At 43.5% G+C, this 25,488-nt stretch overlaps 1 protein-coding gene across 1 annotated transcript in view; it reads left to right on the top strand.

Annotated features, from left to right (window-relative positions):
- LOC103367068 (formin-1) overlaps positions 1–25,488 on the top strand; it is a 59,875-nt gene that overhangs the window by 19,914 nt on the left and 14,473 nt on the right. Inside the window, exons 6-13 of the mRNA XM_008294981.1 lie at positions 1,865–2,006; positions 9,562–9,649; positions 21,046–21,107; positions 21,335–21,423; positions 22,635–22,764; positions 22,853–22,999; positions 23,079–23,138; positions 23,222–23,342. Coding sequence (XP_008293203.1) covers positions 1,865–2,006; positions 9,562–9,649; positions 21,046–21,107; positions 21,335–21,423; positions 22,635–22,764; positions 22,853–22,999; positions 23,079–23,138; positions 23,222–23,342 — 839 coding nt within the window. The remainder of the gene's footprint in view (positions 1–1,864; positions 2,007–9,561; positions 9,650–21,045; positions 21,108–21,334; positions 21,424–22,634; positions 22,765–22,852; positions 23,000–23,078; positions 23,139–23,221; positions 23,343–25,488) is intronic.

Below are 25,488 nucleotides of genomic sequence, written 5' to 3'. Positions count from 1 at the left end.
AAGTCCAAGTTTGGTCCCAGTTTGAATTAATTCCCTTCAAGGCTCTCACAGACTCAGAGGCATAAAAACAGTGGCCAAAGCTACAAAAGTTGTAGTTGTGGAGAGCCTACTTATGGTTACATCATGTTAAAATTCTTCACAATGCACACGATGGGATTTGTTTTCATTTGATTTGATGCTGAATGCTTTATTGCATTTGGTTTCACCTCTGTTGGTGATCTAACCCTGTTGTTCTGAGGGCTGCTGCACAAGTGCTCGGGTACATTTACCCAGTAGTCGAAGTTGAAAGTGCCACTATTATCCCAGAGTGGATGAAACCGTAGGCCTCATTGCCCCTGGACTAATGGGGTCTTATTTCAGGCCTGAGCACTCCTATCCAGGGCGATATCAGAGATATGGTCACTGCACCGCACACCGTCGTCTAAAGGCGAGGAAGTATTGAGATACACTGTAATACTAAGTGGATTATCCAGACCATTTACAGCGGCTGTGGCTGTTGCCTCCGAGTGCCAGCTCTCCAGCTTTATGGCCTTGTATTTCCATGGCTGGATTAGTGCACGGGGGAAGCTGAGTTGTGGTTCCCTCGCTGGTCCTGGCCAGTGCTGGAGGTACTCGCTGACTACTCTATAGCAGTTTCATGTCAGCTATAAATTCAACTGTAAAAGGCAGAGTAAAGGAGCATTAAATGGGTCAGATGTTTAACTATAGCTGGATCAGGTGTGTGATCTCTGTTAACGGTGTGAGGGTCTGAGTTATAAGGTCTGAAATGATGCCCAGTGTCTGAGCCCAAACACAAAAAAACTGGAGGATTTTTAAATGTGGATTTGAATTCAATTATAGTCATAATCTGCTCAGTTGTCTTGCATGGAAAACTTTTCAGGGGGTTTGGATGCAATTTTCTTTTCCAGGATAGTTTCCTGCTCCGTTCGGTTCGGACTCGTAGGATGTTCATTGGACTTGAGAAAGAACAAAATGAAAGGAGGATTTTCTTTTTTTTTGTCCCAGACAGTATCATTATGTCTTCAGCAGAAAACCTCATGGCTGACCCAGATAAGAACTCTCACCGCTACGCTGCTCGCAGAAACAACTGCACTTATTTGACCCTCATTGAGTCACTGTGGCACTGTGCAGTTTATTGTTCTGGTATTCAAGCCACGATAAGCCTCCCAGCACTCGCGTCCTGGTTCTCTCTCGCCTTGACTTGTGAGGAAGGACCTGCCAGTCTCATGACGTCATAGATGAGATGAGAGGGGCTGCGATGTGTGAAGAGATAATTTGAAATCATGAGCACCATCATTCTAAAGTCCGTTTGTTTGGAACAGTTTATTTGGTGTTAAGCCCGATGATTGTGCCGTTAATGTCCGTTTGATTAACAGACCTGGGCAGCGAACGCACAAACGGACGGGCCGAGTCAAAGCTGAAAGTGGACGTGTTTGAAACAGCAAAGTGCCGAACATCCTCTCGACTTTAAACGCCTCTTCTTCTTGCCTCTGCCTCTGTTTGTTTTTTCCGCGTTACTCAGCAACTTCTGCAACACAGCCTCCCTTATTTTAGTCCTTTCTGGAAATGGTCCTTTATTACAGAAACAAACTTTTGTTTTTTTTATCACCTAACTCATAAACAGTGCTTTTTTTTTTTTTTTTAAAGTCGGGATTGCAGCTGTAGTGCCAAGTTTTTGTCTGACAGCAAAATGGAAAACAGGTCGAATTAACATCAAACAAGCTTCCTCAAATAGAACCTTCCAGTTGTTTGGCCTCAGTGTTACAAGTCTGCTCTTTACAATTACTACCACTGTTGTTTTGCACCCGACGCCCTCGTGTCAAAGTTTTAAAAAGTGCATATTCTTTCTTTGTTTATTTCTTAGCAACAACACACTATGGGGTTCTCTGGAGGAGCCAAACATCGTGAACACCAACGAGTTTGAGGAGTTTTTCTCTAAAGCCACGCTACAGCCCAAGAAGAAGCCGCTGTCGGACACCTATGAGAAGAAAGCCAAACCTAAGAAGGTAAATCCACTTGCAACACTCGCCCCGTTGTAGTCTATTTTCTCTATTGTTGCAGTTTCTGTTGCTGTGCTTGCACATTTCGCCATCTGAGGCCACGCTTTCTTATCTCGCTTTGTTTAAACGAGGCTTCTCGTCTGCCGTCATCTTCGGTCATAAATTCCCCAAAGAAACGGCAAAAGGTGAACCCGCAAAGAAATGGATTGTGAGTTTCGTCAAGTCCTCCTCCAGACTGTTGCCTGCCAGGTCGCGCTCTGGGCCAACACAGGCTATCAGGTTCACTCCCTCGTGTGTGTGTTTTATTTTATTTTGTTCTTTTTAAACTCCCTCTGGGTAAGCTACCCTAGTGTAGCTGTGCAGGATTAATAAAGGTTTTTTTGTTTTTTACGATTTGCACAAGCTTCAAGTTTTGAAAGCAAAAGATGCTCCCTCTGCCAGATTGATCTACCATTCCCACCTCTCGCCGATGTCCGGTCGAATGCTGCAACTCGGCACTTCTCCTGCAGCCAGCGCTGTGTCAGCATCCTGGCTGCCTCGCGGTGCTCGCTGTGGCGTCCAAGCAGTTAAAAATCGGCCACTGCCCCAGACTTTCCCCGCTAAATCCATACACATCCCCCGTTCTGATCAATCTGCGGAGGCTCCACTCTGCTCCACAGGGCCTGCGATGTGTGCTCATGTGTGTGTGTGCCTGATCTCCATCCCTCGATCTCTCCGTTGGGTCACTCAAAACTAGTCCAACATTTGATCCAACTCAGACAGCCACATCCAGACACAGATCTCGCCAACTGTCTCCTGTCTGGGCTTACATCAGCGTGGAGGATGTGGAGTTCTGACCCCACTTATGGAAACACTGTTTTCATATCAATCACAAAAACTCCACATTTAGTGTGTTTGCAGAATTCAAAAGAAAGGATCTTCACGGCACGCTGGCTTTGGTTGTTATCTATGTTTGGACATTTTGTTCCCTGTGCTGTGATCATGCTGTAGTTTTATATTTAGCATAAAGGTCTGCGTTTAGAGCCGGGGAGAGCGTTCAGATTCAGGATCGAAGAGCAATGGTTGTTTCCAGTCTGCCTGCAAGTCCCGCTGAAGAGGTCATCAAAATAATAGAAAGTTGTTTACGTAATCATTTTTTATTCCTGAGAGTTTATACTCTCCGTGAAGGGGAGAGAAATCATTTGAGAGAGTAATCATCTGAATCGCCAGCTGACGATCGCTTCCAAGAAGTTCAGCTGGTTAACGGGTGGGAAAAGAAAGGAAGGGAAGGCGAAGAACAAAGAGAAACGGGGAGGAATGGATAAGAGCGGGATTGAAGACTAGCTGCTACTGAGTAGAGGGCAAATGGATCAAAGAGGGGGCACTTTATGGGGAAGAGAGAGTGAATAAAGACAAATGAAATGGTGGAAAAAGAGGAGGAAAGGGGAGGCCACTCAACGACCAATTTGCAGAAAGTAAAATGTTGGACTTCACTGGAGGGCAAAAGTGCTTCAGAATAAATTTTGTTTATCGTTAGTGCTGTGGGAGGCTGAAGGTAGTTTAGAGTAGCCTGTTAGATGTTGGAGGCAGTATTGTTGGAATGGGAGTGCAGCATTGGTTATGAACAACATGGTATCAGATGATAATTCACAGAAGAGCAGCTGCTGTTTTTTTAGGCGTTCTTAGAATAAGATGTGAAACTACTTTCTTCTTTTTCTCGGTGGTGCAAAATATAAGGCAGGTCGTAATTTGTCTTCAATATCTTTCTCTCATGTTGTCCTTATTATTCAAGTCAGAAGCTTTTTCACCTGCACCAAACAGCTTTTCTTTTTGTTAGATATCGTATTACATTTATTTAAGTTTCTTTTATTAGTTTGTTTTCCCACTTTATTTAACCAGGAGGTCCCTTAACATTAAAATCTCTTTTTCAAGTTAGACCTGGTCCAGAAAGCTCACATCTTTAAAGCTGAAAATGATCAAATCAAGCATCATAACAACAGACGTGGTACAAAAAGTCAGTATATTAAGGCTCTGAACTCCGAGCAGTTTCTAGGATTAGTTTTTTTCTCACTGTGGGCTGCAAAATATAACCCCATACCTTTATGAAAACAGCACAACCATGGCTCGTAGAAGGACCTCAGAATGTGTCTGTGCAGTGGAACACAGTTTATTGCCCCAAATATTTTTTTTATTTTTATTTTTTCAAAGAAAGAAGAAAATGAAAGTTGTAAAACTTGAATCAATATGTACACCAGTTCTTCAAGTACCCACAGTTATATCCTACATATTATAGATATTCTACCACATGACATTTGAATCTGTTTCCATACTTGTCCTCCATCTGCTCGTTGTACAGACAAAAACCTTTGAATGTTTGCTCCATGACTGTTGGTTGCAGCTGAATCACTAATGACTTCATGGTCGCACCGAGGAGCAGAGAATTTTATTTATTTGTTTATGTTCAGAATGTGGTTAATTAAACCCATTTATTGTGGGGGATTTCTTTTTTTTACGAGAATTTTTAAACGCTACATGTAGAATAAGAGTGATTTTGATCAAATATGATGATGTTGAGCTTAGATTTGTTTAACTTTCCTGACAGGAATACCTGCTACAGATGAATAGTGACAGGACTGCTGGAAAGTTGACAATCTGTCGATTGTTTCTGTTTTCACAGTTTCTGGATCCCATAAATGATGTAATTTAAGCTTTAAAAAAAAATAGCATGCCTTCTAAACTTGTCGGCAGGTTTTTGGGTTCAGAGGGTTTAAACAATAAAGGGACCAAAGGTACATAAAACAAAACCCAGCTTAGGAAAAGTAATTGCAGTCTTCAGTTACTGGTGTTTTGATCAGAGCTCCTTTACCCAGGGAGACAAAATCATTAAGCTGCAGCGCGTTTTGAGGGTTATTTCAGGACTAGAGCACCGAATAGGAGAAGTTCAGAGCAAATCCTGGACACCCTGCAGAGCAGCCATTTAAATGAGCAAGAATCATAACAGCTGTTGGTAAGCGATAGAAAATTACCAAAGTGAGAAGGGAATCTATTCCATATTGCTTTGTAAATAAAAACGGACCAGTGCTGCTGGCTACTTAGGCTCAATAAAAACCAGCTCATTAAGTACACGGGACAGTGAGTTGAATATAAAAACTTAGAGAGCTGTGATACACGAGTGAAGGCAGCAAAGTGTGTCAGCGTCCATATAAATAATATGCTGATAGTCTCAGACACCTAAAAGTGGAGCCTATATGAGCGTCTTCCTAACTACTAAATTAAAATAATCACTACTCTGATAATAAACACCCAGCTTAACCTTGAACCACCATTCATAGTACCACACAATTGTTCTCATTACCAATTAATTGACTGCTTATTTTATAATTAATAATCTGATGTCATAAAAGTTCAGTAACAAATGAAATATTCACATTTCCTTTGCAAACATTTATCAAAATAGTTGTGATTAATTTTACCAAACAACTAACTGATTAGGAAACTAATTCCTTCAGTATCACCTTTAAGTGATGGTTGATACAGGAAATAATTAGGATTATTTTAACAATTCTCTAACAGACAGACTTTTATAGAATACGTTGTTATTTCCTTCATTTCGATTGGCTGTTTTTCTTTAATCATCTGTGGCAGCTGCTCTTGAACTTTTCTCTAAGTTGGAGTATGTTGTTGGATAAATCTGTGTCAGTAAAAATCATCTTTTCTGCTTATCTGATTCTTTAAAGGTCCAAGATTTCCAATTTCATTGTGTTTTGTGGTTGTTATAAACTAATAAACATTTACTTCTACCATTCCTCGAGCTCCTACACGACTAGACAGCCTCCCAGGTTTACAAGAGTTTTGCTGAGCTGCTACATAACAATCATCTTGCTCAAACTTTTCATAATCCTGCCCCCTGCTTCCCTCCACTGGGTTTATTTCATTTCTGGAGGTGCTAATGCTAACTCTAAAATCAGCCATGAGTAAAATACAGCAAATGTTCTGCTGTTGGCTGTAAGAGTGAACACAAAAGTCTTCATGCACTTCCAGCATCTTTGGAACTAAAGACTCTGTGGTTCACTTTTTTATCTTTTCAAGGCAATCTCCCCACAACAATAGGAAAATCCTCAGCCGCATTAGCTGCACAACGTGCTAACACCATTAGCTTTGATCGTATAACCGCAGGTCAGAGCTCATCGGGGTGTAATACTGAGAATCAGAAATGGTGGAAGCCTTAAGACAAATTTGATCTTGTCATTCATTTCGTGTCCACACTTAATGCATCTTAATATCGTCAGAGTCCCAATCAGGCTGTTCTCACTCACAGGTTTTTTCAGTTTTAGTTGTCAGATAACAGAAGAGTTTCAAACAGTGACTGAAACGCAGCCCATTAAGACGACGTGGTAACTGGCCGTCACTTCAGAGGCATTTTCAGGCTCTGCACAGCTAAACTGCTGATTCTATAACCGCGATGTTGTCTCACCACACACAAGATGAGTTAAAAACAACAGCTGTGCAGGGAATTTAGCAATATTTCCATGTAAAGTGATCACTCAGAGAGGAACATTCTGGTCTCATCATTTCCGTCTGCATCAGCTGCCGTGTTTGTCAACCGTTTTGTTCCGTGTTGTAAATCACAGACGCAGAGAGAGTCTTCTTCCTGAAGACCTTCCTGTTTAGGACAAACCACAGATTGTACAGCCGAGGTAAAAGGAACCAGTGTTTTTGAGCTGAAACATTGAAAGACACACTGTAGGAACATGTGAAACGTTCATAAATTTGCAGAAAAGAGTCACAATATGGGACCTTTAAAGTATTCTTCCTGCATCTCTTTGACATTTTATAAACGTGTGCTCGGTTTAGAGTTGTCGGGCCTCGACGTGACCGTTGTACTCGGCAGAATCTGACCAGACAGTCGTCCCTGTTCGACAACCAATACCAGTCGACACACATGCAGACTACCTGCCTCCTGTCTCCGTCAGCACACACTGGATGCATCTGATGAAGAACAGTGTGCTTCTCATCTGTGTGTTTGTGTATACGCCGCCATGTGTTGTATTGTTTTTTTTTTTGTTTTTTTGTGCGTGCGCGTGTCTGCGTGCGTCAGCGGACGTGTGCGATGACAGCACGTCCTCGCGAGTCATTATGCACTTGCTCAGAAAGTGTTGCCAGATCATGCTAACACCACAGCCCAGGGCTCTGTGCAGCGAGAGGAGATGAGAGGGTGGGAAAGGAATGTGTGTGTACATTATGCATATGAGCCACTTCCCCGCTTTTCCGACAACTCCCAAAAAGTTTCAACTCGGGGGATGCAGCCGATGCCTACATGAGTGCGTTAATCTTTATCATGTGTGCCATAGAAAAATCAAAGCTCTTGTTTACTCTGGAGCCCTTCTCTCTCCTGCTGATTAGCATATCAAAGCTGAGGAGATGACATGGAAGAAAGCTCTCCCCACCAGAGCAGACCGGACTCGACTGGACCGGGGGTATAATTGCACGCATGTGGCTTCACTCCACCGGCTAGAGGAGTCAATGAAGACGGGGCATCTATAAGAGTTTGGGGAAGGGGGGGAGGGGGCAGAGGATGGGTATGTGGGTGCATTTTTGAGAGATGAGGAGGGAGGAAGGGAGAGAAGATGAAGAAATCACTTTAGCAGAAGTGCTGCTGAGTCTGTGCAAATATGCACATCAGTAAACACAAAAATTGCTATTTCATCTCCACGCGTAAATCAAAACTGTATCAAGTTTATACATGGTAAATCTCCTTAAACAAACAGCGGCTTTAACTGGTTTATGGGAATAACTTATGAGCAATCACCGAACGTTTATTAAAGACATATTTGAAGTCGTGGATATGACGTGGGAGAGTGGGCGTAAGATTAACACTGCTGGGCGAGATGGGAGGGGGGGCTGTTCAGTGTATCGCAGGTGGTTATTGATGGGAAGTCTTGATCCAGTTGTTATTGTAACATCTGCCCGGGTGATTCCAGACAGATAGTCAGACAGACAGTCATTGCAGAGCGCGCTGGCCGCTCAGCCGTGGCTGTGTAAACTATCTGAATCTGCATCACCCAGCCCACATCGCCCAAAAAACCAGCCACCTGGTTCGGCTCAAGGCTCTGACACTCCCAGTGTCTCCTTCCATCACTTTGTTTATTTTCTTTGGCTCCTTGCGTTTTCTCTCTCTCTTTCTTTTCTTTGTTATCCAACAGCAGTTTCAAATAAGAGTGCAACCAGTTCTCTCGGCGTCCACAGGAGGGCGCCATTAGCTATTGATGCCTACCTGTCTCAGCATCAGCATCGCCACGGCTCCCTCCGCCTACCCGAGCTGTTTGCGTGTCTGAAAGCAACCGTCCAGCATCAGTTGTCTTTTCTCATTAACTTAACTGTTTAGGCTAATGGGCGAGTTCTGCAGCCACGGTGAGCGGGGAATGGTTCCTGGGCTGCTTTTAGTGTGGCCCGTCCAAACCGGTTAATTAGAGGTGTTGGGAAAGCCTGGTACTCAGCCGTCTCAAGTCCCCAGAGTGGGAGATCCCCAGTGATCCAGGTAATAGAGCTGGAAGCAGCATGGCACCCACTAACGCCCTGTAATGCAATACCCACTTCTAAGGCTTCTGCTCTCCAGCTCCCACTGGACAGCCCAGTAGCCGACAACGCCATAATACCTAATGAAGAAGCCTGACACATTAACTTTTAGAGCGGGGCTTTACCTTGCCAAAACTTTCTCTGGCTTTACGGCTAATTCAGTCATAAGTAATTGTGACCATGTGTAGGCACAAATAAAAATCCTGTGAATTTATAGTTTGTTATAAAAGCCCTGCTTCTCTTCGCCTTGCTCTTCTAGACTGTCCTTTTATGGTGCCACTTTTGCCTTTGTACTTTCACTGCGACTTGATATTTTTTGATTATATCTCACATGTGTTCTTGGGTAAACTGGAGGAGGTGCTTTTTCTGTTTGACTTTGTTCCCTCATTGATGTAACTTGACAAAGTGGGTCCCAGCTATGTGTGTGTACGTGTGTGTGTGCTCCACATTTCCCATTTGTTTGCGTCACGGTGATGGACGATCATAACGAGTGTTGATTAGTTCGGCCGCTCGGGTCGATCCAGATGATTCGCAGGCTGCTTTGACTAACTGGGGCTTCGGGCGCTCTGTCTCGCTCATCATCCGTCGTCTGCTTCCACAATCTTGGAGGAGATTGAGCTTTACCTGCAAGATCATCGCTGAAATTGACTTTTTTATTAACTGTCTCTTCCTCAGTTTGTTATATGCAGTGTTTGAATAACACAGCTGATTATAGATATCTGTGTAAAGGAATGTAGGGTGTAAATTGGGGTAAAGACATTAATAGTTGCTGAATCTGAAACCAAATTCTAAATAATAGGTAATCATTCCAATAATCTAAAAATTGAATATTCTGTATTTGCAATTTTATCAGCTGCTATTCAAATTGTATGTTTTGCTCTGTGTCCTATAATATCCCATCTATACACCACTTTATCCTCATTAGGGTCACAGGGGGGCTGGAGCCTACGTCCTATAATGTGATATTTAAATCTTAGCAATCTGAATTGTTTTCTGTTTTTTCTAGATCATCAAGCTGCTGGATGGGAAGCGCTCACAGGCGGTCGGCATCCTCATATCAAGCCTGCATCTGGAGATGAAGGACATTCAGCAAGGTGAAAGACACGTTCTGATGTCAGCCTGTTTAACACATCACAATATCATTTTTCTGTATTTCAAGGGTGAAGCTTATATTTTGATTTGTGAGTAATAAACTGAATTTACTTTCAGTAAAATGAGGATGGCTCCAGATGAAACGCAGACGGGCTTGTTTTTAGTGATGAGATAGAAAATCCTGCAACAGAAAATAATTCTCGACATCTTGACAGCTGCTAATTTGTAAATTGAGAGCCTTTTTTTGGGGGATTTAGTTTTATTTCGAGTGGAATGTGGATGATTTTTCCAGCTACCGCAGTGGGAAAGAAAATACCTCGATTTGTCGAAATGGGAAATGGCAACGTTTGGATAAAAGCAGTTTTCCTGTCAGGCCTCCTACACTGCTTAAAATCAAATTCCCTTCTCCTTCATTTACGGAGTTGCGTAGATTGATTGCACGCTTAGTTGTTCTGTGGAAAATGCAGGCCTGTGTGTGTGTGTCTGAAAGGCTGCATGGGTGTGTAAACGCACATTATGTGTGTTGGGGACATCGTAGATGGGCCAGGAATTAGTCCTGTCCTGGGACTGTGGCGGAGAGTGCCTGCCGCCTGCTAGTCTGAGCATGCGGCCAGCAGATCTGTTTATTGTAGCCAGTGACGGTTTCCACAAGCCTAATGGGACTGACACCCCACTAATGATCTAAGCATGTACGAAACCACCTTCCACAGTTAGCAGACACTGCGCTACCACATAAAACCACCTCAAACACAAGCCAAGAAGCACATACATCGGGAAGACCATCTTGTTTAGATTTTTTTTTTTTTCCCCCCTTTCCCTTCCATGTCAGTCTCTCTGTTCCACTTGTGGAGGTGGTTTGGTAAAAAAAAGGCCTGTTCACACCCAGCGTGAGGCTGCTTCCTTGTGCCTTAATGGGAGGTGTATGTGAAATGGACAATTTGAATCTGACAATGAAGGACAGCACCTTAATAAGCACTTCTAAGGGCTCTAGTCCCTTGCCTCGCCTGCTTGCCTCCCCTTTGTTGCCAAATTAAAAGGACATGGTACATGTAATGTAATTACAGCTACGAGGGAGGGAGGGAGAGGGGAGGAGGGGAGTGGAGAAGGCAGCACTCTGGTTAAGAGAGAGGGGGTCAACTGCACCCCGTCCAAGTGACTGGGGGACCTCAAGGGCCACCATGGTTCAAGGGCAACGGGAGGCTCTCCCCCACACACCAGCTCACCGCACGCACACAAACACACACACATACACATGAGTGAGAAGTGGAGGGAGAGGGTGTGAGGCCGTTGGCAGGCAGGCTTTGATCTGTCGGTGTGGAGAGATATCCGGCTCCCCTCGGATCAGAGTGCTCCTGTGCACACTGGAGCAGGCCCCCCTTTGGTGTGTGATTGACGGCTGCATGGCTGAGGGACTGAATAATCCACTCTAATAAGATGTAGGAAATGGACCTCCAGCGTTTTCGCTAAACCAGACACAGGGACCACATTGACAGCTTCTCTGCAACAGAACAGCTGGGAACCAGCATGCAGAGTATTACCTTGTTAGCTGGAAGTAGTGTGAGATTGGAAAGACTCGAACCAAAACACCACACTTTTTATATTGCTGTTGAAATGTTTGGTATTTGAAGTATCATACATGAACTGTGTGTTAATATAATGCAGCTAAAAGTTAAAAATATGATTTCAGTCCTCATTTAAGTTAACAAACAAGACAAGGCAATCATTAGAGCATCTTCTTTTAAATTTAGTTTGAGCATTTTGTGCAGAAGCTGTAATGTCACAAGTTATAAGAGAAAAAAGAAAAACGGATTTCTTTAATAATTTTGCAAAAATCAAGGTTTTTCTCACATGAATGTTGTTCCCAGTTGAGTCATTAATGGGGGTAAAGGTTTTTTTTTCAACAAAATCTGGAGCAAAGGTTTGGCTTTTAAATAAGACATGTTGAATTGAGTGAATTTGACAAGACATCATGATTTTAAGCTTTAGCTAATTATTCCAATAGACGTGCATGTGATGGGACAAGAAAGTTAATAAATCTGCTGGTTCTTTGTCTTTACAGTTTCTGGCTGATTTGGGGTTCAGAGGGTGAAAATCATTTTAGGCTTTAATCCTTTTACTGGATAATCTTTGAAAATGGACAAGAAATATCCACAGATTGATTTTACTTTTTTATTTTTTGGTACGGTGGTCTGTGCCACAACCATTTAGCCATCAGTCATCTCATTATCCCAGATGAGACAATAGAAACCATTTAGAAAGCATGACCAAGCTTTGGTATCGAGGAGTAAATTTACAGTTCAGGTTTCTTCTCCTGAAAATCGTGTAGCGAGATAAGTCTTAATGAAAACTGTCTTGTCACACTGGGTAGCAGCATTAGAGGAAGTATTTGGACAATAATAAAATACATTAAGTCCTGCATCCAGAAAGTTGCTTAAGTAAAAGTTTTTAAGCAGATAAACTCCACCTCTCTGATGTTTTTGTATTGTAATTACTGCTGTAGATTTCCAAAGGTCAGCTCATCTTAACTACTTCCTACAACACTGGTTAGTTGAATCCACAGTATTGCATCACGTTTCCTCCATCACTGCCCTGTTAGAGCCACATATCTTTTAAAGGTCAGCTTGTCGTAAGATAAATAGCCTCGTTCGCAGCTCCGTGATGATGCACTGTTCAACTAATCCGAGAGAAATTTTTTTTAAAAAGTTTATTTAGTTTAAGAAGTGGGAAGTCTTTTCTCAACCCACANTAAACTTGTCGGCAGGTTTTTGGGTTCAGAGGGTTTAAACAATAAAGGGACCAAAGGTACATAAAACAAAACCCAGCTTAGGAAAAGTAATTGCAGTCTTCAGTTACTGGTGTTTTGATCAGAGCTCCTTTACCCAGGGAGACAAAATCATTAAGCTGCAGCGCGTTTTGAGGGTTATTTCAGGACTAGAGCACCGAATAGGAGAAGTTCAGAGCAAATCCTGGACACCCTGCAGAGCAGCCATTTAAATGAGCAAGAATCATAACAGCTGTTGGTAAGCGATAGAGAATTACCAAAGTGAGAAGGGAATCTATTCCATATTGCTTTGTAAATAAAAATGGACCAGTGCTGCTGGCTGCTTAGGCTCAATAAAAACCAGCTCATTAAGTACACGGGACAGTGAGTTGAATATAAAAACTTGGAGAGCTGTGATACACGAGTGAAGGCAGCAAAGTGTGTCAGCGTCCATATAAATAATATGCTGATAGTCTCAGACACCTAAAAGTGGAGCCTATATGAGCGTCTTCCTAACTACTAAATTAAAATAATCACTACTCTGATAATAAACACCCAGCTTAACCTTGAACCACCATTCATAGTACCACACAATTGTTCTCATTACCAATTAATTGACTGCTTATTTTATAATTAATAATCTGATGTCATAAAAGTTCAGTAACAAATGAAATATTCACATTTCCTTTGCAAACATTTATCAAAATAGTTGTGATTAATTTTACCAAACAACTAACTGATTAGGAAACTAATTCCTTCAGTATCACCTTTAAGTGATGGTTGATACAGGAAATAATTAGGATTATTTTAACAATTCTCTAACAGACAGACTTTTATAGAATACGTTGTTATTTCCTTCATTTCGATTGGCTGTTTTTCTTTAATCATCTGTGGCAGCTGCTCTTGAACTTTTCTCTAAGTTGGAGTATGTTGTTGGATAAATCTGTGTCAGTAAAAATCATCTTTTCTGCTTATCTGATTCTTTAAAGGTCCAAAAATTTCCAATTTCATTGTGTTTTGTGGTTGTTATAAACTAATAAACATTTACTTCTACCATTCCTCGAGCTCCTACACGACTAGACAGCCTCCCAGGTTTACAAGAGTTTTCCTGAGCTGCTACATAACAACAATAGTCATCTTGCTCAAACTTTTCATAATCCTGCCCCCTGCTTCCCTCCACTGGGTTTATTTCATTTCTGGAGGTGCTAATGCTAACTCTAAAATCAGCCATGAGTAAAATACAGCAAATGTTCTGCTGTTGGCTGTAAGAGTGAACACAAAAGTCTTCATGCACTTCCAGCATCTTACGAACTAAAGACTCTATGGTTCACTTTTTTAAAATCTTTTTTAGGCGATCTCCCCACAACAATAGGAAAATCCTTAGCCGCATTAGCTGCAGAATGTGCTAACACCATTAGCTTTGATCGTATACCTGCAGGTCAGAGCTCATTGGGGTGTAATACTGAGAATCAGAAATGGTGGAAGCCTTAAGACAAATTAGATCTTGTCATTCATTTCGTGTCCACACTTAATGCATTTTAATATCGTCAGAGTCCCAATCAGGCTGTTCTCACTTACAGGTTTTTTCAGTTTTTGTTGTCAGATAACAGAAGAGTTTGAAATAGTGGCTGAAACGCAGCCCATTCAGACGATGTGGTAACTGGCCGTCACTTCAGAGGCATTTCCAGGCTCTGCACAGCTAAACTGCTGATTCTATAACCGCGATGTTGTCCGACAATCTCACCACACACAAGAGTTAAAAACAACAGCTGTGCAGGGAATTTAGCAATATTTCCATGTAAAGTGATCACTCAGAGAGGAACATTCTGGTCTCATCATTTCCGTCTGCATCAGCTGCCGTGTTTGTCAACCGTTTTGTTCCGTGTTGTAAATCACAGACGCAGAGAGAGTCTTCTTCCTGAAGACCTTCCTGTTTAGGACAAACCACAGATTGTACAGCCGAGGTAAAAGGAACCAGTGTTTTTGAGCTGAAACATTGAAAGACACACTGTAGGAACATGTGAAACGTTCATAAATTTGCAGAAAAGAGTCACAATATGGGACCTTTAAAGTATTCTTCCTGCATCTCTTTGACATTTTATAAACGTGTGCTCGGTTTAGAGTTGTCGGGCCTCGACGTGACCGTTGTACTCGGCAGAATCTGACCAGACAGTCGTCCCTGTTCGACAACCAATACCAGTCGACACACATGCAGACTACCTGCCTCCTGTCTCCGTCAGCACACACTGGATGCATCTGATGAAGAACAGTGTGCTTCTCATCTGTGTGTTTGTGTATACGCCGCCATGTGTTGTATTGTTTTTTTTTTTGTTTTTTTGTGCGTGCGCGTGTCTGCGTGCGTCAGCGGACGTGTGCGATGACAGCACGTCCTCGCGAGTCATTATGCACTTGCTCAGAAAGTGTTGCCAGATCATGCTAACACCACAGCCCAGGGCTCTGTGCAGCGAGAGGAGATGAGAGGGTGGGAAAGGAATGTGTGTGTACATTATGCATATGAGCCACTTCCCCGCTTTTCCGACAACTCCCAAAAAGTTTCAACTCGGGGGATGCAGCCGATGCCTACATGAGTGCGTTAATCTTTATCATGTGTGCCATAGAAAAATCAAAGCTCTTGTTTACTCTGGAGCCCTTCTCTCTCCTGCTGATTAGCATATCAAAGCTGAGGAGATGACATGGAAGAAAGCTCTCCCCACCAGAGCAGACCGGACTCGACTGGACCGGGGGTATAATTGCACGCATGTGGCTTCACTCCACCGGCTGGAGGAGTCAATGAAGACGGGGCATCTATAAGAGTTTGGGGGAGGGGGCAGAGGATGGGTATGAGGGTGCATTTTTGAGAGATGAGGAGGGAGGGAGGGAGAGAAGATGAAGAAATCACTTTAGCAGAAGTGCTGCTGAGTCTGTGCAAATATGCACATCAGTAAACACAAAAATTGCTATTTCATCTACACGCGTAAATCAAAACTGTATCAAGTTTATACATGGTAAATCTCCTTAAACAAACAGCGGCTTTAACTGGTTTATGGGAATAACTTATGAGCAATCACCGAACGTTTATTAAAGACATATTTGAAGTCGTGGATATGACGTGGGAGAGTGGGCGTAAGATTAACACTGCTGGGCGAGATGGGAGGGGGGGCTGTTCAGTGTATCGCAGGTGGTTATTGATGGGAAGTCTTGATCCAGTTGTTATTGTAACATCTGCCCGGGTGATTCCAGACAGATAGTCAGACAGACAGTCATTGCAGAGCGCGCTGGCCGCTCAGCCGTGGCTGTGTAAACTATCTGAATCTGCATCACCCAGCCCACATCGCCCAAAAAACCAGCCACCTGGTTCGGCTCAAGGCTCTGACACTCCCAGTGTCTCCTTCCATCACTTTGTTTATTTTCTTTGGCTCCTTGCGTTTTCTCTCTCTCTTTCTTTTCTTTGTTATCCAACAGCAGTTTCAAATAAGAGTGCAACCAGTTCTCTCGGCGTCCACAGGAGGGCGCCATTAGCTATTGATGCCTACCTGTCTCAGCATCAGCATCGCCACGGCTCCCTCCGCCTACCCGAGCTGTTTGCGTGTCTGAAAGCAACCGTCCAGCATCAGTTGTCTTTTCTCATTAACTTAACTGTTTAGGCTAATGGGCGAGTTCTGCAGCCACGGTGAGCGGGGAATGGTTCCTGGGCTGCTTTTAGTGTGGCCCGTCCAAACCGGTTAATTAGAGGTGTTGGGAAAGCCTGGTACTCAGCCGTCTCAAGTCCCCAGAGTGGGAGATCCCCAGTGATCCAGGTAATAGAGCTGGAAGCAGCATGGCACCCACTAACGCCCTGTAATGCAATACCCACTTCTAAGGCTTCTGCTCTCCAGCTCCCACTGGACAGCCCAGTAGCCGACAACGCCATAATACCTAATGAAGAAGCCTGACACATTAACTTTTAGAGCGGGGCTTTACCTTGCCAAAACTTTCTCTGGCTTTACGGCTAATTCAGTCATAAGTAATTGTGACCATGTGTAGGCACAAATAAAAATCCTGTGAATTTATAGTTTGTTATAAAAGCCCTGCTTCTCTTCGCCTTGCTCTTCTAGACTGTCCTTTTATGGTGCCACTTTTGCCTTTGTACTTTCACTGCGACTTGATATTTTTTGATTATATCTCACATGTGTTCTTGGGTAAACTGGAGGAGGTGCTTTTTCTGTTTGACTTTGTTCCCTCATTGATGTAACTTGACAAAGTGGGTCCCAGCTATGTGTGTGTGTGTGTGTGTGTGCTCCACATTTCCCATTTGTTTGCGTCACGGTGATGGACGATCATAACGAGTGTTGATTAGTTCGGCCGCTCGGGTCGATCCAGATGATTCGCAGGCTGCTTTGACTAACCGGGGCTTCGGGTGCTCTGTCTCGCTCATCATCCGTCGTCTGCTTCCACAGTCTTGGAAGAGATTGAGTTTTACCTGCATCGCTGAAATTGACTTTTTTTAATTAACTGTCTCCTCCTCAGTTTATTATATGCAGTGTTTGAATAATGCAGCTGATTATAAATATCTGTGTAAAGGAATGTAGGGTGTAAATTGGGGTAAAGGCATTAATAGTTGCTGAATCTGAAAGCAAATTCTAAATAATAGGTAATCATTCCAATAATCTAAAAACTGAATATTCTGTATTTGCAATTTTATCAGCTGCTATTCAAATTGTATGTTTTGCTCTGTGTCCTATAATATCCCATCTATACACCACTTTATCCTCATTAGGGTCACAGGGGGGCTGGAGCCTACGTCCTATAATGTGATATTTAAATCTTAGCAATCTGAATTGTTTTCTGTTTTTTCTAGATCATCAAGCTGCTGGATGGGAAGCGCTCACAGGCGGTCGGCATCCTCATATCAAGCCTGCATCTGGAGATGAAGGACATTCAGCAAGGTGAAAGACACGTTCTGATGTCAGCCTGTTTAACACATCACAATATCATTTTTCTGTATTTCAAGGGTGAAGCTTATATTTTGATTTGTGAGTAATAAACTGAATTTACTTTCAGTAAAATGAGGATGGCTCCAGATGAAACGCAGACGGGCTTGTTTTTAGTGATGAGATAGAAAATCCTGCAACAGAAAATAATTCTCGACATCTTGACAGCTGCTAATTTGTAAATTGAGAGCCTTTTTTTGGGGGATTTAGTTTTATTTCGAGTGGAATGTGGATGATTTTTCCAGCTACCGCAGTGGGAAAGAAAATACCTCGATTTGTCGAAATGGGAAATGGCAACGTTTGGATAAAAGCAGTTTTCCTGTCCGGCCTCCTTCACTGCTTAAAATCAAATTGCCTTCTCCTTCATTTACGGAGTTGTGTCGATTGATTGCACGTTTGGTTGTTCTGTGGAAAATGCAGGCCTGTGTGTGTGTGTCTGAAAGGCTGCATGGGTGTGTAAACGCACATTATGTGTGTTGGGGACATCGTAGATGGGCCAGGAATTAGTCCTGTCCTGGGACTGTGGCGGAGAGTGCCTGCCGCCTGCTAGTCTGAGCATGCGGCCAGCAGATCTGTTTATTGTAGCCAGTGACGGTTTCCACAAGCCTAATGGGACTGACACCCCACTAATGATCTAAGCATGTACGAAACCACCTTCCACAGTTAGCAGACACTGCGCTACCACATAAAACCACCTCAAACACAAGCCAAGAAGCACATACATCGGGAAGACCATCTTGTTTAGATTTTTTTTTTTTTCCCCCCTTTCCCTTCCATGTCAGTCTCTCTGTTCCACTTGTGGAGGTGGTTTGGTAAAAAAAAGGCCTGTTCACACCCAGCGTGAGGCTGCTTCCTTGTGCCTTAATGGGAGGTGTATGTGAAATGGACAATTTGAATCTGACAATGAAGGACAGCACCTTAATAAGCACTTCTAAGGGCTCTAGTCCCTTGCCTCGCCTGCTTGCCTCCCCTTTGTTGCCAAATTAAAAGGACATGGTACATGTAATGTAATTACAGCTACTAGGGAGGGAGGGAGAGGGGAGGAGGGGAGTGGAGAAGGCAGCACTCTGGTTAAGAGAGAGGGGGTCAACTGCACCCGTCCAAGTGACTGGGGGACCTCAAGGGCCACCATGGTTCAAGGGCAACGGGAGGCTCTCCCCCACACACCAGCTCACCGCACGCACACAAACACACACACATACACATGAGTGAGAAGTGGAGGGAGAGGGTGTGAGGCCGTTGGCAGGCAGGCTTTGATCTGTCGGTGTGGAGAGATATCCGGCTCCCCTCGGATCAGAGTGCTCCTGTGCACACTGGAGCAGGCCCCCCTTTGGTGTGTGATTGACGGCTGCATGGCTGAGGGACTGAATAATCCACTCTAATAAGATGTAGGAAATGGACCTCCAGCGTTTTCGCTAAACCAGACACAGGGACCACATTGACAGCTTCTCTGCAACAGAACAGCTGGGAACCAGCATGCAGAGTATTACCTTGTTAGCTGGAAGTAGTGTGAGATTGGAAAGACTCGAACCAAAACACCACACTTTTTATATTGCTGTTGAAATGTTTGGTATTTGAAGTATCATACATGAACCGTGTGTTTATATAATGCAGCTAAAAGTTAAAAATATGATTTCAGTCCTCATTTAAGTTAACAAACAAGACAAGGCAATCATTAGAGCATCTTCTTTTAAATTTAGTTTGAGCATTTTGTGCAGAAGCTGTAATGTCACAAGTTATAAGAGAAAAAAGAAAAACGGATTTCTTTAATAATTTTGCAAAAATCAAGGTTTTTCTCACATGAATGTTGTTCCCAGTTGAGTCATTAATGGGGGTAAAGGTTTTTTTTTCAACAAAATCTGGAGCAAAGGTTTGGCTTTTAAATAAGACATGTTGAATTGAGTGAATTTGACAAGACATCATGATTTTAAGCTTAGATGTAGGTAATTATTCCAATGGACGTCCATGTGACAGGACAAGAAAGTTAATAAATCTGCTGGTTCTTTGTCTTTACAGTTTCTGGCTGATTTGGGGTTCAGAGGGTGAAAATCATTTTAGGCTTTAATCCTTTTACTGGATAATCTTTGAAAATGGACAAGAAATATCCACAGATTGATTTATTTTTTATTTTTTGGGGACGGTCATTTAGCCATCAGTCATCTCATTATCCCAGATGAGACAATAGAAACCGTTTAGAAAGCATGAGCTTTGTTATCAGGGAGTAAATTTACAGTTCGGGTTCCTTCTCTAGAAAATCGTGTAGCGAGATAAGTCTTAATGAAAACTGTCTTGTCACACTGGGTAGCAGCATTAGAGGAAGTATTTGGACAATAATAAAATACATTAAGTCCTGCATCCAGAAAGTTGCTTAAGTAAAAGTTTTTAAGCAGATAAACTCCACCTCTCTGATGTTTTTGTATTGTAATTACTGCTGTAGATTTCCAAAGGTCAGCTCATCTTAACTACTTCCTACAACACTGGTTAGTTGAATCCACAGTATTGCATCACGTTTCCTCCATCACTGCCCTGTTAGAGCCACATATCTTTAAAAGGTCAGCTTGTCGTAAGATAAATAGCCTCGTTCGCAGCTCCGTGATGATGCACTGTTCAACTAATCCGAGAGAAATTTTTTTTAAAAAGTTTATTTAGTTTAAGAAGTGGGAAGTCTTTTCTCAACCCACAAGGGAACACTTAATCCTCCAGTTTATTAACACCTCATGTGGAGATGCGTCGTAGGATGATGTGACGTCTGAAAAGTAATCTGTCAGACGAATGTAGTGGAGTAAAAAAGTACACCAGTAGAAGCACAAAATTGAAGTTCCTGTAATCTGGTGCAGTACTCGAGTAACTGTACATTCCACTACTGCTGAGTAACTCCTCCTCCGCTGACACCGACCAGACAGCTGATCCAGTGGAGGCATCCCTCCCATCATGACAGCACCACCACCTCCTCCTCCCCCCCATCCCACTAAGCCATAAACCTGTGACGCCTCTCAGACGCTAAACAGAAGAAACTTTCTCTTTCCTGTGACGTCGTCTGACTTCTGCCTTCCGTGCATGCTTTCTTTACAGCTTTAAATCTGTAGCCAAACAACACAAGACGCTTCTTTTTTCATTTGATTCGTTTCCACTTCTTCTCACCTTCACCTTCCTCTGCCCCGCTCTAAAATCATTAATCGGCTGCGGTGGTTCGGCTCAGAGGTTAAGCAGTTTCAGGCTTTCTTCTCTGAGCCGTGCCGAGTGGATTTGTGCCCAATTTGCTTTCCCCAAATACGACAGGCCAACACTGAAGCTCCCTGTTCTCCTATCATCTGTGGTCTCAGTCTGCACCACATGTCTGTGCACCCTCAGCCTCCCACCTCAAGATAATATTATAAATACATTTTATAGCACAATTGTTTTAATTTTTTTGCTGCAAATGTGGTACAAGTAGCGTGCTGCTTTCCCTCAAACATTACTCTCGCAGTAGTCTTTTTAATTTTCGTTGCATCATGTAGTTTGCCACAGATTTAATGTCCCATTAACCGATGTCTGACAAAATTACAGGGTTGTCGTGAGTTCACGTCTTCTGGCAGCGCTTAAACGGCAGCTGGCTCGGGCCGAGAGCGGATCCGTTTCTGAGACCGACTGGCTTCTAACGACTATCTGTGCTGTTATTTTTTCACAGCTGTTCTTAATGTGGACAACTCTGTGGTGGATTTGGAGACCATCGAGGCTTTATATGAAAATGTAAGTAGCGCTCCGCGGAGCATCATAAAGCAGCGAGAAGGATGAGGCTGTAAAGTCATGTGACAGCTTTAAAGAGAATAGATAAAAACCGATTTGTTTTTTATTGCTACAAATAAATGTTTACGCGCGTGGCTTATCAGTGCGAGTGCCTGTGTTACTGCTGCATGCAATTCTCTAAAGCTAAACTGTGTTGATGTGCATCTTGTACTCGTTGTGTCTTGTGACAGAGGGCCACCAGTGACGAGATGGAGAAGATAACGAGACATTATGAGACTTCCAAAGAAGATGAAGTCAAACTGCTGGACAAACCTGAGCAGTACGTTTGTTTTCTTTCATGAAATATGTTAAATATCTTTATCAAAAAATACAGGTGAGCTCAGGTATTCAGCGTTTAATGGTTTATTATATTTTCATTATAATTATTAATCGATGGTTTAGGCAGATATGTGTATATGACATGTATGGTTGAAATCTATGTACATATATACCGAAAATATGATATAATAATGTAAGGATAATGCACAAGGTTATATGACGTAGTTTCTCATAATGTGTATGTCAGGATGTGAGGAAGTGTAAAGCTCACTTGGCTTTTGTTTTGTTTTTATAATGTTTTCTTGTATTCAGTTTACTGATGAGTTTGGGTTTTTCACTAATTATGCATCCAGTTTAACAGACGTTTTATTGGGTTTGAAAGCATCACGATATTAGAGCAAATTCTGTTGGACCCCAAGAAAAATAGCTGTGGCTTTGCTGCAGCTAACGAGGATCTTAATAAACTAAACTAATCAAACAAATTAATGTACATGTGGTTCTGAGCTTTCACACGACTCCACTGGTGACGGACGATGACATGAAATGATTGTTAGTTTATTATAGTTTAGCAAGACCTATAGAGGCATCAGTGTGTTTGTACGATTAATTTGTTATCATTTAAACCATCATTTGTCTGTTTACATGAAGCCCGTGTTGTATCTAGTCCTCTATAACTCGCATGCATTCATGGACGTTGCTCCAGTAGTTCAGTAGTTCTTGTCAGGGTTAAGTCGTCCCGGCCAGTTAACGAGGCCTGGACCCGGCCTATTTCCATGTTTGACCAGAGCTGTCACTATAGCAGCCTGAGTCATCCCTACTCAGTGTCTGCCTCCATCAGCACGGCCTAATCACACAGGATGTTACCGCTCCGCTCCCCTCCGACACGGCACTGTTTACATAAGTCGTCCCGCATCAGGCCGGAGCTACCTTTGATCAGCCTCCGTGCGCCGCTCGCTTGCTTTCCCTCCACCCGACCCCGTGGACCTTTCAAACCCAGCCGAGCAGCGCCGCTCATGACTATCAGCTGCCTCGCCTGCCTGGGAACAGCAACACTGACTCAGCCGGGCCTGCGTGGGGAAGCTCGGCCTGCCAAGGACCCAAAATAGTTCTTCCTGTTGGACATTTTGTTTAATTCTGTCATAACACATCACACCCCATTCTCTTCCTCCTTCTCCTCCTCCCTCTGCTCCTCCTCCTCTTTTGTTTTCCAAGGTTTCTCTACGAACTCTCCCAGATTCCTGAATTCGCGCGCCGAGCCCACTGTATCATCTTCCAGTCGGTGTTCCTCGACACCATCTCCTCCATACGGCGCAAGGTGGACATTATCTCCAATGTCTGCAAAGTAAGAACGTCAGCAAACACCGCTGCAGAAGTGTCATGAAACCACATGAAGGTTTACTAACCCTAATAACTGTGTGTGTTTGTGTCAGGAGCTGCTGGATTGTAGCAGCGTACGGGAGGTTTTGGGGCTCGTTCTGGCCTTTGGGAATTATATGAATGGAGGGAACAGGACAAGAGGTCAGGCTGATGGCTTTGGACTGGAGATCCTTCCCAAGCTAAAGGACGTCAAGAGCAGGGTAACAATACGATAGGTCCACAACAACAGTCTGATTAGAATAAAATAAGTAGTAAATGTTTGCATCATTTCATCCTCAGGACAATCGCATCAATCTGGTGGATTATGTGGTTTTGTACTACCTGCGTAATTTCGATAAGGTACGTCACAAATTGAAAACATTTTTCCTCTTTTTAAACATCTCTGACTCCACACTCACATGCGCTTTTATGTTTTATTCCAGCACGCCGGTACAGAAAAGAGTGTGTTTCCTCTGCTGGAGCCTCAGGATTTCTTCCAGGCTTCTCAGGTTAAGTTTGATGACCTCGCCAAAGACATCAGAAAGCTGAAGAGAGATCTGACTGGTAAGACGCTGCGGAAATCGAGGCTTAAGCGTCGCACCGCAGGGAATTTTACCGCTTAGGTCAACTTTGTTTCCTTGTAAATCAGTCAGTGTAATTGTATACATTACCTTCTTTCACCAGAGCAGTTTAAATGTAGATTCCATGGACTCTTCCTGCCCTCTGCGGAGTTTGTGGGTGTATTTGGGAACTCGAATGGCCCGAGGCAGCTTTTCCCAGTTTCCAGACATTGCATCGTAACGGCCGTGTCATCATAACACCGCAGCCTCTCTCCTGTTTCAGGACGAGTGACGGAGCGTTCAGAAGCGTCTTGATTTCTTTGAGCGTTTAAAGAAAGGCGTAACATCCGAAAGAGCTAACTCCGGGGTCGCTGAGGAAACATCAGAGCAGCAGATAAATAAACAAATAGACTTTTGATGTTCTCGTGCTCGTAGTGTCGCGGGCGCCGAGCCACTCAGCAGCCCAGCCAGTTAGTCTTGGCCAGGGCCACGCGGAGGTTAAAGGCGATGCCCCCCAGTGCCCCTGGTGTCTGTGGTTATTTAAATCAACCAATAATACGGCATATGAAAGCAATTAGATATGCTCCGCAGCTCTCCCCGACGTCTTTTAGATTGCTGTTAAAGCCCTCTCCTCTCTGACCCGAGGGAAAAATACAAAGAGTCTACTAAAGTACCCAGACCCACCTCAAGCTGTCACTCATTTATTAGGAAAAATGGAAGACCTGAAGACAATAAATGCAACATAAGGGCCCTCGTATTTGATCTCTGCTGCGGCACAGTCTGGCACAGTAGTCCTCGGGGGTATTAGCATCACAGGGCGGGCATTGGATTGTGGATGTTTGGTGAGCTCCACCTATGACTCCCACCATTTTTATCCTCTCCAGCCGCCGAGAATAAATATTTATGCCCGGCTATTATAAACCAGCCTAAAGAAAGCAACTGGTCTTAATTATAAAGCTAACACAGATCGCTTCCATCCGCACCGGGAACGCTGTCTGATACTTAGAACGCCGGATCGGTTCAGCCGTGCCGTTCGACCGCCCCCCTCACCTGATCTCCTGAGGTGGCGGTCGGCGGCGTCTCGCCCTCCAGCCTCGGGTCAGAGGTCAGGAGACGTGATGCTAACAGTCAGAAATTCATCTCTCTTAGCGTAAATCTCCTCCCGCGTATCGCCGCTGACACAGTTCCTATGCACACGAGTCCAGGATTTATGGCTTTTCGTGCTTTGCTAGTCGTCGGCGATGCTCGGGAGCGCGTCGCCGTCCGCTCGGCTGCCCTCTTCTTCACTGGCTTGTGCAGAAACATGATCCTCTTTTGATGGGGCTTCCTGTTTGGGGAGAGGGTGATGACCTCTCTCTCTCTCTGCGCTCTTCTCGGGGAGAGGGATGAGTGAGAGGCCACGAGGACCTAAACCTACTGTAGGACTCAGACAAATAATAGTAATAATTATTTAAGCAGCACTTTTCAAGTTAAAAGATGCTCTACATGGTTCAATCAGAGTTAAAACATTTCAGGGCTGAGGCCAAATAAAACAAATAATTTACACAGCTAAGGTGTGCATCCACCTTTGGGATTTCATTCATCATTAAGATTCTTTACAACTTGCACTTGGACCGCAAGAAGGTACTAATTCTTCTTTAAAACTGCATTTTTAGATTTACTCCTTCGGCCCAGCGACTGCCTACAAAAAGATCCCTTTAACTGCCGCCTGATTGGAGCAGACAGACGGGCAGGGATGCTACCGTATGAAATAGGATCAAATAAAAAGAAACAGTCAGAGCTCATTTGCTGCTCAGGGGAGTTTAGTGTTTCACAGAAGGCCTGGCCCAGGTTAAGCATTCATCACTGTGGCAAATCAGACAGTGTCCTGATTTTAAATGGCCTTTAATGTCAGGTTCAGGCAGGGCCTTTAGCCTGAGCTCTGGTTTACGATAGAGGCTCCACTCGGAACAGCATGTGTGAAGTCGGCGTGCAGAGATACTGTCATCTCTCTTCTGACCAAACGGGCTGCAGCTAATGCTAACTTTAGGGATTTTTGTCATTGGTTTGTTGCAGATGATCATGCATGCAAGAAAACATTAGACATGCTGAAATGTCAATATTTCTGCAAATTTAAAAGTTAGATCTGTTTGTGTGCAAGCTCCCGTTAC

This window comes from Stegastes partitus, unplaced genomic scaffold (genome assembly GCF_000690725.1).
Source record: "Stegastes partitus isolate 25-593 unplaced genomic scaffold, Stegastes_partitus-1.0.2 Scaffold1010, whole genome shotgun sequence".
Taxonomy (NCBI): Eukaryota; Metazoa; Chordata; class Actinopteri; family Pomacentridae; genus Stegastes; species Stegastes partitus.
The sequence above is the reverse complement of the archived record's forward strand: the minus strand, read 5'-3'. Positions and strand labels throughout refer to the sequence as shown.